This window comes from Amblyomma mixtum, chromosome 7, assembly GCF_055824585.1.
Source record: "Amblyomma mixtum isolate Tamu chromosome 7, ASM5582458v1, whole genome shotgun sequence".
Lineage (NCBI taxonomy): Eukaryota > Metazoa > Arthropoda > Arachnida > Ixodida > Ixodidae > Amblyomma > Amblyomma mixtum.
In genome coordinates, this window is record NC_143018.1 from 6872675 (window position 1) to 6891326 (window position 18652).

Sequence of the window (18652 nt, forward strand, 5' to 3'; positions counted from 1 at the left end):
GTCAGTCGACATGTCCGGGCACTGACCATCGAGTTGCCATACCGGGCACTTTTTCCTGCACGGAGCTCGACCAAAGCACGTTCGGGGATGCACCTGGAGAAACACGTCTGAGGGGCGCGTCCATTGCTTGCTCTTGCTGTGCGTACAGGGCCACAGGGTCTGCACTGAGTCTTTGTCTGCGTATGCAGTCGTGGGAGTGAACAGTGGCGTAATATTGTCATAGTGTCCGGGAGGCCAGACCCATGCGGGCAGCCTCACTCGGGGCGTGTGTGAGGGGGTTGGGGCGCAGTATAGAGCTTTGCATTTTTACAGATATATACCGTCGTAATAAATGGTGTACTGGTTTGTCCCGTATTTCATTTGCGGTATCCGTTCATACCATTGTGACCAGTGCTTCCGCTGAGAATTACAAATGTGTGCTCATCTCCGCGTTATTTAAACACTAATCATAAATCTAAAGAGGCCGGGATTTGCTCGTATTGTACGGAGTTGGAATTAAGGCTTTTAATTGCTTTAGTTGAATCCAATCGTCGCTTCCAGTGTAAGGGGAAAAATTAGCTGAGTTTAGCTCCGGTTAAACCGGGCAAGTTGCGTAAGCAAGCAGCAACTGTTTTGCCCGAGGCGAACGCGCGTGTTTATTCCCCGTTTCCCTCCCGCTTCCTCTCTCCACATTCCGACACATGCGTCGAGAGCGCGCGACTAGGCGCGCGGCAGCGGCGGCGGAGCAGCGACGGTCCTGCCGCCTGGTGGAGAGCGGCTGAAGCGGTTGCTACGTCAACGGCGCTCCATCTGTCTGACCTCGGCCACCGCCGGGAGCTACGCGACAGCTCGAAACCTGGCACAGTATTGCTTACGCAATAAAAAGAGTTAAGATTCAAGAGATCCCATTTGACTGCAGCCTGGCGAATGAATAAATGAACAGATGGACACAGTGGAGTGCGTGTGATCGCGCAGCGTCATTTTAATCTTGTCAGCAGAGTATGTACATGAGGCGGAGGGCTGGCTAGCTGCGCAGCCGGAAGGCAACCGCGGCGAAGATGAGGAAGACGGCGCACCAGGCGCCTGAGACGACGAAGCCCAGCCAGACCTCGGTGTGCGCGATGCCCCAGCCGCGGGAGAGGATGCAGCGCAGTGACTCGGTCGGGATGGTCTGCGGCAGGCCGTAGCTCAGGTAGCGCATGTAGTACGGCATCGCCTGCGTCGGCCACACCACGCCTGCGTGCCAAAGGACAGCTCAGCACAACATCTCGTGGGAAGCGCAAAACTGGTCGAAAACGCCCGCAAAGTGGCAAGCACATGTGCTGTGTGCAGTAGAAGCTGGCGGTTTGTTAGCTCGTCTTACCATTTATGGAAACAAAACAGCTCAAATGACAAAGTGGATGACACCGATTGTACTCTGTACTCCGCGTTACATGTTTCAGCCTATTTCGTTTCTTCCTCTTTGATGATTCCGCTGTGATGAAATGTACTACCTCCAGCTTATGCCATAACCCAAGCTTCTGTGTGTTCCTGACGTTTCCCTACGTCGTTTTCCGGCCTGAAGGAAGATCAGTGCGTTGAACAGTCATACCTGGCAATTCTGAACGAAAACATTTTTCAACGTGAAACCGTTTATGGACGCAGTTTTTTCATATAATGCAAACTTTCACTTTAGCAATCAATATATCTGCAGATCACCCGACGGCGGTCTTGTATTCTATATCTACAACGGATTTGCTATCGTGAAAAGCGTTCCCCATTGGTTTTCTATGGCAGTCCTAACTATGCGATGCGATAGATAGAAACACTTTCTCTACATATCAGAAGAATGAACCATTACCTTCAATATTTCCATAACCATACCTTACAATATTCCAATATTAAAAATTTTTGTCCAATAAAGCTCGACTTGATAATGTTCAGGTTTCTGCAATGACTGTGATATAACAACAAGCGTTCTGATTTGATTCTGTTGTACGCACAAAGCGGAAGTAAGTGAAATCTGTGGTTTACTAACAGTTCAGCTGAAGATGTGCTCTAATCTCTCAGCGTAGGGCACGTTTTTCCGTGTTTTGGCCTTTGTTTCTCGACCTGTTTTTCAGAGCGGAAGTTGTTAGATATTCAAGCATTTGAAACCGACGTACAGAGGGCAAAACACATGTCTAGAACAACCGAACTGTATGTCCCACAGCTCCCAAAGCCGCTGCGACCAGGAAGGCAAAAGATCACGATGAAATCCTATGAGTTTAACTGCACCTGCTTCCACCCATATCATTTCTAACCGAATGTTATCGCTAGATACCCCGTGTTCAGCCTGAAAACGTCCAGAACGTGTTCTAGGCAAGTGTTCTGCCCCCTGTACTGTACCGGTTGTTTGCAGCAGAGCATTGCCATCGGCAAAACGCGGCTGCGGGCCAGACTGTTCACATAATCTGAGGGGAGGTAGTGTGCCAACTACCCGTTACCTAGTGAGAAGACACCCGTGCAGCTTCGATGTCTTTCGACTATAGCTTCATTTGAATGAAGTTCCGCTTCCTGTTTGTTCTGTCCTTGCGCCATCTTTTCGCCCTGATTCTTCCAAGAATAGAACCCGAACCAGCATCTGCTTTAGCCTGTATTTCACAAACCGCGTTCCGTCTTTTTGCGCAAGGCGCTGCAGCAGGGGCGGAGAAAGGCACTGACCGCTGAGTAGCAGGTTCGGGTAGAAGGAGCCCAGGGCCAGCATGATGGCCGAGTTCTCCTCGACGCACATGGAGGAGATGACGAGGCCGTAGATCATGCCGCAGCAGCCCTGCAGCAGCGTGAGCAGCACCACCCACACGAAGGGGCCCCGCGAGGGGATCTCGAACACGATGAAGGTGAAGACCAGCAGGCCGGCCACTTGCACGAACATCACCAGGAACTGGCAGATCACGTGCGACAGGATCACCTCGAACGGACGCACCCCTGGGGGAGAACAGCCGCGATGATGCACAATGACCGCACAGCTTATCCGAAACGATCGATGACGTAGCACAAATGTTTTCAATACGGTATGATCATAAACACATGCTCGCTCGCCATCTACTTTCTTTCATCAGAATTCCTCAGCATTAAGCTGACTGAAATCGAACGACAAACAACGCCCATTTTGTAGCCAGTTTTCAACACGCAATGTGTTCATTGCAACACCCTTATAAAAATGGTCTATAGACAGTCTGTAGACTTCTTATTGACTGTTGACTTCCTATAGATATTGCTATTTGTCTACTCAGAATCTATAGACTGTCTATGCACAAAAGTCTACTAAAAGTGTATGGCCAAAGATCTAGATTGTCTATAGACTATGGCATTTGTATTGCCTCTATACTGTTGTCTAGGATTTGTCTATAGACAGCCTATAGACTTTACAGGCAGAAGTCTATAGACACTCTATAGACTGTCTAAAACTTTTTTTGTAAGGGAAGGGTCTTAACAAGCATATTTGCTTATTCCTGGTCACGTACTCGATCTGTACAAAGCGGTCGTACTGGTCATGCGAAACTGCATGAAAAAGATGTCCTCTTGGGAACGATCAGATTTGAAACTCACTCGAAGACCGTTCAAATCCACCGCATCTTTTGTGCATTGGCCTACCTTAGGACATGTGCACGAGCAAAAAACTGCGAGGACACTTTGGCCACTAAAGTTTTAAGAGGCGAAAGCCGAGGACACTATGCCGTGACGACTTCCGGCGGATGTGACGTCACACCGTTCCCGTGGCTATATCGATACCCAAATTATACATTTTTAGGGGATTTTAAGTGTTAATTACGCTTAATTACTCATTTTCCATCTAATTTGACAGAAATCAGGAGTTTTCCCGACCATTGTGTGATAATTTTCCCTCCGTCATGATGACTTCCGGTGGATATGACGTCACACCGTTCCCGTGACTATATCGACGTATGCGTTATTTCGACGCAATTGACATTTTTGACTAATCAACTAATGACTCTACGGCCATCAAACGTGGCTTCTAGGTTCGTTTTTTGCTCCTCTATCTGATGCAACCGTTCGTTTTCTCCCATCTTTTTTAGTTCCCAACTTAAGACGAGTTAAACGCTGCCAAAGGTGTGACACCCTCTGCTAACAGACGACAGTATGAGCCATTAAAGGCTTTCGCCTTAAAAGGACGCTCACCGGCCACCCAGCTCCTCTCGAGGAGCCCTTCCTTCTGCTCGGACACGATGGAGATGGCTGTGAGGCCCACGGCCATGATGTACGTGATGCTGATGATGATGCCCGGGGCCATGAACTCTGTAAAGCTGGGCTTGTCCACGCCGTAGATGGGGGCCTTGATCTGCGTGCACAAACGCGCGCCACACAGGCCGCTATTATTTCCGCTCTCCCTCTCATTACTTCCCCTCTCCCCACAAAAGCACTGCAACGGAGGATCAAAGCCGGCCGCGGCGGCCGCGTTTCGATGGAGGCGAAACGCAAAAGGAGCTCATGCGTTGTGCGATGCCAGTGCGCGTTGGAAAACCCCAGGTGGTCTAAATTATTCCGGAGCCCTCCACTGCGGCACCTCCTCTTCTTTCGCTTCCTCCTTCCTCCCTTCCCTCTGCGTGGTTAAGGCTTCCACCTAGAAGTGAGACAGACACTTTCCTCGTCGAGAGGCAGTTGCAAGCATGGCGTAACCTGTTTGTCTCAACGCCTTTGGTTTCGTTTGGTTTGTTGGGCTTAACGTCCCGAAGGAACTCAGGCTATGAGGGACGCCGTAGTGAAGGGCTGCGGGAATTTCGACCACCTGGGGTTGTTTAACGTGCACTGCACAGCACACGGGCGTCTAGAATTTCGCCTCCAAAGAAATTCAACCGCGGCGGCCGGGATCGAACCCGCGTCTTTCGGGTCAGCAGCCGAGCGCCGTAACCACTGAGCCACTGCGGCGGAGCCAACACCTTTGAATCTCGTAGGCACGATGCCTTGCAACACACATTTATGCATATCTAACAAGCAGGGGCTATTCTTACCACGACGGGCAGTTGGGCGAGGGCGGGGTTCTTGTTCATCCTCTTCAGGATGTCCGCGGAAAAGGAGCTGAACGCCTCGAAGATGGTCTTCTGGAGCGTGTACCCGATCTGCTGGTCTTTTTTGGAGAGAGAAGAACACAGTCGGACATGTGAATCGATTCTGACACGAATATTTTCCGCAATTTCGCCATAAGTATGAATTCGAAAAGCGAGCTGTGGTTGGAGCATCATTTCACATTACAGCTGCAGAATCACGATGATATGATACATTTCATACACATTCCCAGGCCGGCGCCAGAGTTGTATCTAAGTGATTACTTGTAGTTAATGACTTTTGTGTAATTTTTTAATCAATTGCGCTTCACCTGCTCAGAATTTCGTTCGCTTTGGATGACACGATTTTCGGATACAGGAATATTGCTCGCGACCCCACGAAATTCGTACCATGGAGATTCTACTGCATTTAGGTCTGGTATGAAAATGTCAGAAAAATATTTCCTCTTACGATGTCCCGTTAATGGGTGGGAATAAATGCAAGGAGTTGTGTTCCGGCCGCATGGTAACAAGTGTTAGAATGATACGTAGTCGTCCTTTTCCGGGGTTATATTCTGCTCCGCAGTGAATGTTCGTATCCTTTCTCTCACGGAAAACAGTAGCTTGCAGTCTATATATAGACACCACTATATATAGTGGTGTAGAAATCAGGAACGAAGCGGCATATGCACCTCAATGGCGCCGCGTTTAGTGCCCTTACCAAGAGGCTGGCATGGCGAGGGAGTTAATTACGGTTTTACCACATTACGGCAATCGGTCAACGCTATTGGCTAGAGGGCATTTTTTGAGGTGCATTTTCCCCTTCGCTCTTTAGTTGTATCTGAAGCTCTACCTCGGTCCGCTTTTGCCAGGCGTAGGATGCTGGGCGACACCTCCAACCTCTAGAAAAGAGGTGCCGTGCACCGCTCAGTGCCAGCAATTAACGTCCGCAAAGGAACTGTACCTCGAAGCGCAGTTGTACTTGGACATAAACGATTTCAGTGCAGCGTAAGAAATGCGTCATTACGGGTGACAATACAACCGCTGAGCATGCGCAGTAGAAAGCTCACTGGTCATGTCCAGGTAGACGTTGATGCTGCTGTCCTCGATGGTGCGGTTGTCCGCGTTCACCCCCAGGAAGAAGCGGTAGTGCAGCGCCGCCGAGAAGTTGGCCCCGATGGCGATGGCGCCCCACGCGCTGCCCGCCCGCACCGCGTCCAGCGCGGCATCGAGCTCCGTGAACGGAATCTGCGGCGACCAAGGCACGGTGTTTGCATCTCGATTTTGCCAAGTGGTGGAAACAGTTCTACCGTCGCCGCCTCTCCTCCTCGAGCTCTACTGGTGGAAAACAAACTGCGCCTGCGCAGTTCATGTTAGCAACAACAGCAATCGACAGATGGCGGCAGCCGTCTGCGTCCCCCACGTACATCTGCTCTAAAAACGTTTTCTGGGAAGCAGACGAATTGTCGCGCTCTCCTCAGAGGGCGCCACATTTGCACTTGGTAAACTTTTTAACCAGCGTAAGGGGACCGACTACTGACTAAAACGTGTCACCAGTTTATGGTGGAAATGTAAAGATAGTGCCTCATTGTGAGAATTGAGCACCTAAATAACGAAGAAAAGAGGTTTTACAGTTTTAATTTGGTGACGAAACACGTAAAAAGCGCCATCTTGCTGTAAACTCTGTCGTTATTAGTGTAATGCCCCACGTGACCATATATCGGTAAAGTATCTGATTTGTTTTAAATGCGCTGTTTTACTTTTAGGAGTGACTCATGTTGTAGTACAGTTTACGCTCCCTCCAGGGCGCCCTTCGATGAAAACCAACGCGTCCTTCGCATCGTCGAAGATGTGCTTCCAGCGTTTTTTCACTGAATGTCGCCAATGCATTTTGCATTTCTTGGGTGAAGCGGCAGCCACGGTCCACTAAAACTTTCCGCAGTGAAGTGTACGTCACTGTGCCGTAAATAGCTTTGGGTGTGGAAATTGAAATGGGTGCCATTCTTTATCAAATGTCCAGCTGTTGTCTGGGGTTGAGATTTACCACGCACAATAACCGAATGGAACGCTTTACCATCAGAAATTGCCACAGAATCTGATCTAAATAAATTCCAACATCTTATGCACTCATGTTTCAACAACTAAAAAGGTATTTTTTTAGCGTTCTTTTCTTCCGCCTTGTCTTCTTTTTATTTTATATTTTTTGTTTTGTACTTCAGCGCACCTTTTCCAGTGTCGTCTTTTTCTTTTTCTAGCGGTGCTGTTATTTATGCTCAAATTTTGCTGTTATGTGCATTGTTGCGACCCTTTCTGTGAATGCCTATTTATGATTAATATTTTGTGATTTCTATTTTATTTTAGTGCAATATTTTTAACCTTATAACAATGCTTTGTACTTACTCCCCCCCCCCCCCCCCCATGTAATACCCTCAAATGAGGGCCTTTGGGGGTATTTTGAATAAATAAATAAATAAATAAATAATTGGTACTTCACTTCTGCCAAAGTGCAAACATCGCTTTCGCGGGTAAAATTTTCCGGTAAAAATAGTCTACAGCGTTTGTAACAAAAGGAATCGAGCACCTTAGACTGCAAACTTGCAAATTTCAAATTCGACTCCAAATTTCCGTTGAGCTGAAAAAAAAATCGCGTTTATAATTCAGTGCTCTGTTCCTTTAAGATGGTAGTTGATGGTGCATAGCATTTCTCTTCGCAGCGAACGAAAATACAAAGCAAATGACGGTGCAAGTAGACATACAGTTCACAGCAACACCGGCTCTTAGCACTGGCTGCCCCATTCTATGCTCGCTGTGTTCGAGCTGTGTGAAATGCCGCGAAGCCCAAACGGAGGGATTCAGTATCCACGAACAAACAACAAAAACGTTTCTTCTGCACGATTGCAGTGATGTACATCTCAACTTAGCAAATCGACAGTTCTGTGCAGCAGCACGCATTCGGAGCTGAAGGTGAAGAGACAGTTTTAGAATAGGGGGCCTCAAGGCTTGGGGGCCCCAAGGAAATACGGGCCCCAGCGCCACATAAGAGTGCGCCGATGAGTTTTAGAATAGAGATCTCCCCTACGCAGCGGAGCCAGGCTTGCGTTTATCGATTGCAGCGCCACTACGGCAAACCAATAAGGTACTCTTAAAAGAGATTTTAAAATATGCATTTATTTCTTCATCAGAAACTTATTATTGCAGACACCCGATTTAGGAGTAAAAATTATGACTGTTTTTACTGAGGCGGGAAACCCCATTCGAACGTCGCACACGAGTCATATCTATGCGACCAAACAATGCGTACTCGCTAAGCTTAGCAGGTTTGTAAACACGGAAGAAATCTGAAAATATGGCGCATTTAATGGCTAAAATTTTGCGGTGCGGGCATCTTCAGACAAAGCGAAAGCTTCGTGCGCCTTTAGTTTGCCGTGAACTTAATACACAGAGTAGCGGTGAAGCGAGAGGCCCCGCTTCAACGCGCGCCGCCATGTTGCCTGAGCGCACGCGTTTGAACCTCGCGCGCTTTCTGACGTCAAACGACGCATACTCGCTAAGCCTAGCAGCACTGTAAACACAGAAGTAATCTGAAAATTTGGGGTGTTTCATCGCTCAAATCTTGTGGTTGAGGCAACTTCAGACAAAGCGAAATTTTCGTGCGCCTTTAGTTTGCCGTGAGGGGCACAGCGTAGCGACAACGACGAATCGGTGGTGAAGCGAGGGGCCCTGCTTCGATGGGCGCCGCCATATTGCCTGAACGTAGAGCGGCGTTGGGGCGCACGCTATTTCGGCAAAATAGAGTTACAAGAGAGTTGTAGCATATCGTTACCGTGTTTACGTTACCGTTCACCGTGTTACCGGACTTTCCGGTTAGCGCTGCGCACGCTAGAAGACGTTTTAGAATACTCTCTCTGTTACTCTGTTAGCGTTCGCCGCCAACGTTAACCCAAGACGCAAGGCGGGCCTTGCGTTATGCGCATGCGCACTTCGACGCCGCAAACTTCTTGGGGCCCTTAAAGCTTGGGGCCTCCTACTCTAAAACTTCCTAGTCTCCTTGCAGCTGACGGCGCGGCGTGCGTGTTAATACACACCTGACTAAGAGTGGTGTTGTCGATCCGCTGCAGGAAGGCGACCGACAGGAGCGGGTGCGTCTCCTGGTTAACGACAGCCACCTGCAGTTCGAACGGGTCCGAGCCGATGCACAGGCAGAACAGCACCACTTGGATGGAGGGAACCAGGAATGTGAACAGCAGCACCCTGCACGAACGAGTGAGGGTTCATCACCAACATCGATCTCGTATAGATTGAATGGGGGGGGGGGGGGGGGGGGAGAGGGAAAGGCAGACGTGAAAGGCTGCCTTTTGTCTGCCCATAAAAAGAAGTCGCGGCACTTGCATAAACCAGAGAAAGATGTCCTCACGTGAGCCTGGTGTAAAAGCTCGCTGGGCAGTTGGCTGCAGCGCGAGGTTCAGCTGCTTGCGATGGGGAAGATGAAATATTTGTACATTTATCTTATATCGTAGGGCCCCCGTGTCGTCATTTTGTTCGGCCCATGTAGTGAGGTGTCTTGCTGTGACGTCATGCGTGAGGCCATTGCATGCATTCCGATCGGTCAACGTGGCGTGGTGTTACGAAAACGCCGTACTGCCGGCAGAAGTGCCCGCGACAGATGTGGCTGCAGTATGCGTGTCTCTAATCAATGAAATATTCGACGAGTTTTGCTGCGTAAAAAGTGTCCATTTATTCTGTATCTTCGCCCGCCAAAGCCACAGTACAGCAGAAATATCTTACGTTGTTGAAATTTCACCTGGAGCCGCGAACAGGTTTTGCTGGGTGCGTATGTTTTGGGAGCAGTCTGCGTGTGTCTTCTCCTGGTGGCGTCTTTTTCGCTGGTTTTTCACTTGAATAGAGGCGACATGCGTTAGCCGCGTCACGCGGTCATGGAGCTTTCTAGCGCTGTCCCCGCGAGTCTGGGCTAGACGAAGTGCACGAGCGAAGAGCTATGCGAGCGAAAGTGCGCGTCTAAGAGCGCCAAAATTTGCTGCCTCTTTCTCTTACACAGCGATAACCTGTCAACAGGCATCACAGCGTCTTGCCTCCCTAGTCAGGCACACTGTCAGCACGCTGCAATTGGACGTCCGATCCATGATACGCTAAACCCTTCGTATCCCCACGTCCACTTACGCAGCCGCGGTGGCTCAGTGGTTATGGTGCTCGGCTGCTGACCCAAAAGACACGGGTTCGATCCCGGTCGCGGCGGCTAGAATTTCTTTGGAGGAGAAATTCTAGAGGCCCGTGTACTGTGCGATGTCAGTGCACGTTAAAGAACCACAGGTGGTCGAAATTTTCGGAGCCCTCCACTACGGCGTCTCTCATAGCCTTAGTCGCTTTGGGACATTAAACCCCATAAACCATAAACCACGTCCACATACGGGGCCAGCAAGTATGCGCAGGTTACTGATCGTAGTAAAGAAGTGAAGCTACGAAGTAGCATTAAAATATTGAGAGCAGTATTTAAATGTCATTTTGCATCTTCATTTCTGTTCTACGATGAGTAATCTGATCTGGTCACGCATGTCGCCATGATGATACAAAGGGTGAAGGATGCTTCGCAGGAGAGACCAGGTGTCACGTGACGTTCCACTTCCGCTTTGTGAGGTCTGCACCTGGTTTGCGTAGGTACAAAGGAAGGGCGTGTCTAATCCGTTTATCCCCTCTGTTCCGACGTTAACCTCTGCACGTGACGATAAGCGGTGTTTACGCACATTTTTGGTCAGGAGTGAACCAGGCGGACCGGAAAGGTGACGTCACGTAGACCGCGGGGCGTCCTGTGGATCGGCCTTCAGCAAAAGTATACCCCCTCCTATTTCTGTATTTTGAGGTATTGTAAATCGTACGACGCAATTCCACATCGGCGCCTACTCCCGCCCAGACGGCGGCAGTCGTCTCCTCGAATCAAGTGGCGCCCACGTGAATATGGCTCAGTGCGCTGGTCGGTACGGAGTGCATACCGCATCGCCTGCCTATCCTCTTTCCTCTCTTCCCGGCAGGACGCCGTTTGTGTTTGTGATTTTTGTCTTTTCGCGAGTGCGGCGCTTCGAGTCATCAGGAGGCGCAGCGCAGAGTGTGTGGTGCGCGAGCGATCTGAGCGGACGTGCGTAAGACAGTGCGAACCCTATTGGAGAGCGCGAACAAGAATTGGGTTTTAACTGCAATATATCTGTTGTTTATTCTCACTAACTTGTGTGTGCGTCGAGTGTCCTTAGTCGCTCCCCCTTCCTTTTTTTTGTCATCTCTAACAGTATAGACAATGTGAGCGTGACGGGAAACAAAGAAGTGAGAATTTAACGATAGGATTGTGCCATGAGAAGTCGCTGCACAGAGGAAAAACCGATACTTATTTGTCACAGACTTTTCTCGCGACTGCTGGTTACGTCTACGTTCCCGCACGCGGACGGAGACAGCCGGAGCGTTTGGCACTCGCTACCGCTCGTCGTCGTCGCTACCTGTCGCTACCGATAAGAACAAAGCGAGACGATGACACGGTCTTTACGGTGCAGTGACTGTTCTTGCGATTCTATTCGTGCCTGCCTTGAAGCGTCCACTGTCCCACTGCAGTGATTGAGTGTGGCGTTGTTCGAGCCGGTGAAGAATGGGGGATAAAAAAAAAACTAATAGAAAAAATTTAATAAAGTAAGCGCTGTAACTATGTCAGCAATGCTGCTGGTCAGTTCGCGAACTACGGAAGAACCCGGGAAGACAGCGCCTGCTTTCATTTCGTGCTGGTAACACAATTGAGCCACTCAAAGCCGCCCTGTCGAAGGACTTCTACTCGCTAATGTCGCTAGTGCCACAAATGTTACGGCTATACCTTGCCCGTTCAATCACCGCGCACATAACCTGTACTGCAAGGATGTGGTAAAGCCCCCTGTTATTTGTTCCAAGACCATTTTGAACAAATACAAAAACGGTTAGTAGAGAATCAATCTAGCATGACACTACTGTGGCAAATTCTTATAGCAGCCTAGAGAACGACAATGTGTCATCTTTCCTCTCCTGCTTGCTTGAACTAGCAGAAAAGCGCTACAGAAAACAAACCTGTAAAACCGCCAACAAAGCATCTGGTTTCTGTCAGATGCACGAAAAAATTGCCGAGATGGAAGAGCGAGTTTACAACTAAATAATGCTGCGTTACTTGCTCTATTGTTGTACAAAACGCCATCTCGTCATGAGAGACCCCAGAATGATATTTTTTGTGAATCCAGTAGTGGCAAGCTGTCTGTATTGTACTATTTGCAGGCCGACTACGGATGAAACGTGTCATCGGATGACTCTTTACAAAAAAACCTATAGCATTCAGGCACGTGCTTGTTAGACATTCAGTGCAAACGGCAATTAATGCGAATCGGGGAGATGAACGGTTGCTGCAGGATACTCCTCACGGACATTTTGCGAGAGATGCAGCTCGCCGAATCCCGAAGATGGATCAGAGTGTGAGCGAGAATGCGTTGACATCAATGCGGGTGATGTGCCCGGAAATGCGCGCCACGGAACTATACTCTTCATTCACTGCACTTTAGCCTGCAAGCTCAATAATTTTCTAACCTCCAGACAGGCGCAGAGCTGATTGTACTGCCAGCTTTCTTTTCTCTGAAGAAAACATGCTTCCGCAGCGGTGAGGCACAAGAACAGTAGCGATCACAAGGACAGGCGAATTGACATACACACAAAGGTAAGCCATAAAAATCACCCCAGCGATGGGCTCAACAAAGAAAACATTCAGGGTACGCGGGGCAGTTGTTGCGACTATGCTACGCACTTGGAAGAGCTTTATGTAAAAAAAAAAAAAGAAAGCTTGCCTACCGAGAAAGTTCGGTGTAAGTCGAATACAAAAAAAAAATGAAATGGAGACCGCGCTGCAAAAATAAATCATGTTCGTGTTCTGTTGAAGAAGCAGTCGGCAGCTCTTTCTGAATTGTGCGCTGGAAGACGGCGCGAAAACACGACGCTTCGAAACAAAGAAAAAGCGGCATTGAATAACGTCAGTTTGTTCAACAGCGCCCCGCTCTACGCACCATCGCGAATTCTTTTCAAGCAGCGATGCTGTCGTGCGGAGTGCCGAGGACTGTAGCTAAAGAAAAAAAAATATTTCGCCTACAAGATTAACGGTTAAGAAAGAGTCTTTCGCCAGAAAAGCACAAATGCAACAAGTAGTGCATGGAAGGGGAAAAATTACTGCGAGACGCTCGCAGCGACACATTTAAAAATATTTTCAGCGTGAACCGAGCCTTGTGCGAACACCAAAAGTTTCCTTTTCGTTGATGTAAACCACAATGATCGCATCTCAACCACGCGAGCAGTGGTGAAAAATGACAAGCGCGAAGCCAGGAGCAAGCTTATATATAGAGCAGGGGATAGGGTAAAAAAAAGTCTGTGCACAAGACACCCAGCCAATCTCCCTCCTCGTGGCCTCGGGAGAGGAACGCTTAGCATGGGCGGAATAAGCCACATTGTTCGACATGAACACGTATCCGCCAGGCAGACGTCAAGGCAATCAGACTGAGTTATGAAAGTCGGGTCAAAACATGCTGACAGCGGGGAAAGCTGGAACGTATGTTCTGCAACCACTCCAGGGTTGCTCGCGGTAAGAAAGCAAATGCAAACTCACGGCAGGTTTCTGTGCAGCCTGGTGAGAGACTTGGCCACCAGTGCCCACGTCCTGAACCAGGCGTCCAGGAAAGGCTCTTTCTTGCGAACGGCGTGCTTTTCGCTCAGCTCTAGTGCCGGCATCTGGTCCAGACTGGTGCTTCGCACCAGGTGTGTCATCGAGTTGGCCGCCAGGGTCTCTTTGCTGGCGGCCAGGGCCTTGCCGTTGGTCGCCGCCGTCTCGACGGTCTGCGCTGGGATCCCGTTCTCTGCTGTCTGCGGTTGGCCGCTGTTGTGGTGGTTGTCCGCCATGCAGAGCTTGAGGAAGACGTCCTCGAGCGTCAGCATACCGTGCTGCTGCATCAGGTCCTCCGGCACGGCCTGCGCCAGGATTCGGCCCTGCCGCATGAGACCCACCAGGTTGGCCAGGCGGGCCTCCTCGATGTAGTGTGTCGTGATGATGACGCTGATGGCCTCGCGGTGGGTCAGGGTCACCAGGTAGTGCCAGATGCTCTGTCGCAGCAGCGGGTCCACGCCGACCGTCGGCTCATCCAGGATGAGCAGCGGGGGCCGGTGGATGAGCGCGGCCGCGAGGCTCACCCGTCGCTTCTGGCCGCCGCTGAGGTTTTTCACCAGACGGCTCTTCTCGGGTAGGCCCAGGAAGCGGATGAGGAACGCTGTGCGCTCCTGGAGCACGCGGCTTTCGATCCTGAACAGCCTGCCGAAGTATGTGAGCGTCTCGAGTATCGAGAACTCGGGGTACAGCGTCAACTCCTGCGGCATGTAGCCGACGCCGGGACCCGGGATGTAGCTTCCAGGTTGCCCCGGCTTGTGGCCGAACACGTGCACGCTGCCGTGGCGGGGCTTTAGCCGACCGACGATGCATCGCAGGAGGGTGGTCTTGCCGCAGCCGCTGGGTCCGAGGAGGCCGTAGCTGCAAAAGCGTTTATGTCTGGGTCAACAGCAGCGCACGAAGGCTTCGCGGACTACTTTGCACGGACCGGCGCACTGGAGCTTCCCCCCTCTTTCTCACTTATTTCTAGCAGCTCATCTGCAGCCACCAACTGAAACGAGGCTGGGTGGAGAAGCGTGTTCATTTTCGAGGCTATATGCTTCGTTTTTATTTCGGTTTAACGTCCCAAAGCGAAAGTGGAGGGCTCCCGATAACCTCTGTTCTTTTTAAGGTGCACTGACATCACGTAGTACATACGCCTCTAGCATCTCGCCTCCATCGAATTATTGCCGCTTCGGCGGGGATCGAACCCGCGTCTTTCGCGTCGGCAGCCGAACACCATAACCGCTTAACCACAACGGGGGCTGAGACTATTAGTGGAAACTCTAACTTGCATTTGTGAGGTCAGTGATGGAAGTTGTGAGGTCAAGAGCAGGGTTGGGTGTCATAGATAGGCTGGAATCTCGCGCTACAAAGGGCAACGCGCCGCGTAGTGCGAAGCCTGGCGTAGTTGCTACGGGTCTACGGTTTCCAGTACCGTTACTTCAAAATCACGTCAAAATGGTATTCATGGTTTCGCGTAATCACACACGAATACCTATATAACAAATGCACCTAATTGTAGTGTTCGACTATAATTAAAGCATGTGAAATAGACATCCCGCAACCCTTTCAAAATTAGGTCTCAAGGCGTGACTCGCGAATGAATTCGGGTGACGCAAGATTGCGATTCCTTGCCGAAGCTGCCTGTGCAGGATGTCGTCGTGTGAAAGCCTTGCGAAATAGCATCTGAAGAAGTGTTCGCGGTGTTGTCTTCACCATTAATAAATTCGCTGTAAAGGCTGTGAATTCAAAGCAGTGCCTATTTGCACGTCACAGTGAATTTAGTGAAGGCGGACCTTCAAACGGCAACTGTAGCGAATATGGTATCTAACAGCTATTGCCGAAACTCTTCGGAAAATCTCCAGTAATAGGCTTTGAAGTGTTGTGTAGAGTTTAGCGTTCCGAATAGACACATGAGCTATGAGGGACGCCGTAGTGGAGGGCTCCAGATTAGGTTAGAACACCTGGGCGTGTTTACAGTTCTCCATCGCTGTGCGGCCGGAATTCTATCCAGAGACCTTGGGATTAGTAGGCGAACGCCAAACCCTTGCGGTGAGTAGACGTTTCGAAGAGTAGTCGCTCTGCACGGCGGCACAACTTAGCGGTTGTGCAGTGCTTTTTTGCTCATGCTGGAAAGACTGAGGAGCATGTTGTAATCTAATGAAAGTTTGGCAAGTGTCGTTAGTGTTATCAAGCATGCGAATACTGGTCCCCTGTGATGTTGAAATTATTGTCTACTGCGACGAAACTAGAAAAGATCGATGCTGAGAGGCTTTGTCCCTTACTTAAATGCTTCGTAAGCTAGCGCACAAAAGGGGCGTTGTTTGAAAAAAAAAAAAAAAACTCGCCACAAGTAGACTGCTTATCGATCGCTGTGAAGGAATATAAGGGACTACATAACCTGGTGTGACAGGCCGACGACATGATGGGGGCTTAGTCCGACGCCCACACTGATTTTCCTCCTCCCTTTCAAACATTTAGGAGATCGTTTTACAATGCATGCAGTGATAACTATTACCTCAAATACGGCCGGCAGTTCTTTCGCGGAAGGAACTTAGCTTGAAGACTCACTTCCAACAACTGTCTTCGTTGCAACCATCCCCGGCATAAGAAATGGAAAACAGTCTCCGATTGGCTCGCTGAGGCCGTACCTAACTCGGTGAGCCGACGTTTGCTGCACCCAGTAACTAATTCTTCAGACCTCTCCGTGAGCATGCAAATAGAAGAGCCTAGAGAAGGACGTTTCCTTTTCCGCCACAGTCGAATGAGGAAATGCTCGCGACTAGAAACGAAACGGTGTGCTCACATCTTGCCCTCGGGCAGGCTGAGGTCGATGCCCCTGAGCGTCTCGACGGCGTTGTTGCCACGGCCGTAAGAGATGCGCAGTCCTCGGACGTCCACGGCCAACCTGGACGCCGGAGACGACCTGGCGAACGGCACCGCCTTGCCGTTAGGAGCCGCGAGCACGGGCATGGGCGGCGTGGTGGGCCCGAGGGACGCCGCCACCGGAGCGTTGTGGTGTCCCTTGCCGTTGATGTGTCCCCCGCCGGGCGTGGAGAACTGCGAAGCGAGAACAGAGCCATCGGCGCCGTTGCAGTGGGGACCGGCCCCCCGTATCCGGGCCTCGGGGATCCTGGAGCAGGACACATCTAGAGCGTGGCGGCGGCCGGCAGCAGCGCACGACGACGACGCGCGTCCCTTCTTGGCCGCTCCGGGCCGCTCCGAGCTGTGGTGGTGGTGGTAGCCGCGTTGCAGCCGACCGCCCGAGTGCATGCTAGGCCAGGCCCGGCTCGCCACTGAACTAATGACCCAGAAGCCCCGCGCGCGCCGCCGCCGTGCACCGAGAAGAAGCGGACCCTCCTCTCCGCCGCCGCCGAGCGGTCTTCTGGGACCTGCCTCCTCGCAGATGCACCGCTGCTCGAGGGGGGCTGCATTCCGTAGCGGGCCGCGCTAACGGCCGGCCGCACGCCGCGAACGTGCACTTGGCCGAGACCGCGAGCGGCGCACTGCGTCAAGTGCATGTCTTTGTGTGTCGGCGCGCTTTGCAGGAAAGCGACGTTTCGCGTGCTGTCGGGGCAGAGTTTGAGATTCTTCCCAGAGCAGCGGATGCTCGGACTGACGGTGTGATGTTGACGAGAGGTGAGGACTGGTAATGGAGGGTGCGAGGCAGTCGTCTGTGGTTTGTGTTTGACCGTTGGCCGCTCACTGTCGACACGCAGTGCCTCGCTGGCTACTCCGAGAAGGAGAAGTGCATTCGTGCTTGACCACAACCTTCCCAAGTATCGTGGGTACCGAGACTCGCTCTAAACGCAACGTTCTGCGGGTCGCACTGTGAGTCGTTCTGTGAGCAACACGGCCAGAAGCATATGTGAGCTACGTAAAGAAAGTAGTTCCTCTGTCGTGTGGCGCTACGTACGCTGGACAGATGTTTACGCGACAGATTGTATGAGCTTCGCTACAAGAGCGAAAATGATCTTTTGGGTCACGTAAGTGCTCACTGCGGGGGCTCATGAATGTGCACCAAACCTCGACCAGACTCGTGTTCTGAAAGGGTTCCGGAAAAAAACGTTCCCGGAAGATAAGTCCGCGAAAAAAAGTCTGCAGAAAAAAAAAAAAGTCCCCAAACGAGTGTTATCAAACGTCTCGTTATCCCCAGACATTCGAGAAACTGCCTGACATGCGGGAGGTAGTACTAGTGGGCGTTTGTCCCATGAAACGGAATTAAGTTATTTTACGTGAACGAATCACTGACCCTTAAACCCCATGGTATGGTCAACGCAGTGGTTTATCGCTCAAGGCTCGGAAGATTTGCAACGCAACACTCGATGAGAAAGACGTTTATTGCTGGGCATTATATTTACAGGTTAATTATAGCATGTCACAAGCACTGCGCAAGTCCTGTGCACTATAATCGGGCTATCACATGAGTCCGATGAAATATTTAGGGTTCGTAGTTCAGCGCCTATGCATTACACCTGGAGAAAGCAGCTTCGCGCTTGCGCCAGCGCTTGCAAGGTCCGTGAAAATTTTCAGTAGCAGACGCGGTTGAGGAGTATGTGGAACGCTGAAAGTTAGATACTTGCCCCAGCGTCGATTTAAATGCTGCGGTAATTTTTTTTCAGAATTGAGACTGCATGACGTTGGTATGATCCGCTACTGCAAAATACATCATGCTTACATCTATTCTCAAATTCAAGGGAGAGCCCAATAAAGAGGTAAATTTTTTGTCAGGTGGGTTCCGGAAGAAATACTTGGGTAATTTTTCACTTCGGAACACTTTTTATACAGGGCGCTTCCACAAGGGGACCTTTTTTCCGGGGAAACTTTTTTCTATCTACACCCGCTCTGGACAGGGTTGAAGATCAGCTAAGCAGACAAATACTGGACGCGCTTGTTATCAGGAAGGGTGTGGTACGAAAAACTGAGTGTGCACTGTTCTTTCTTTTTTGCGCGC

General features: G+C 50.5%; 1 protein-coding gene across 3 annotated transcripts in view; it reads right to left on the reverse strand.

Annotated features, from left to right (window-relative positions):
- Positions 1 to 937: 937 nt before the first annotated feature.
- snu (ABC-type transporter snustorr) overlaps positions 938 to 18652 on the reverse strand; it is a 68901-nt gene continuing 51186 nt past the window's right edge. For 2 of the 3 annotated variants that reach the window (XM_089553703.1, XM_089553702.1), the window contains exons 2-9: positions 16505 to 16758; positions 13666 to 14577; positions 9089 to 9254; positions 6074 to 6251; positions 4971 to 5086; positions 4141 to 4300; positions 2662 to 2925; positions 938 to 1215 (exon numbers count right to left, since the gene is read on the reverse strand). In XM_089553703.1, the coding sequence (XP_089409829.1) occupies positions 1004 to 1215; positions 2662 to 2925; positions 4141 to 4300; positions 4971 to 5086; positions 6074 to 6251; positions 9089 to 9254; positions 13666 to 14577; positions 16505 to 16758 (2262 nt within the window). In that variant the 3' untranslated portion in view covers positions 938 to 1003. Of the gene's footprint in view, positions 1216 to 2661; positions 2926 to 4140; positions 4301 to 4970; positions 5087 to 6073; positions 6252 to 9088; positions 9255 to 13665; positions 14578 to 16504; positions 16983 to 18652 lie in introns of those variants that run through there. The other variant, XM_089553701.1, reaches the window with a different exon arrangement.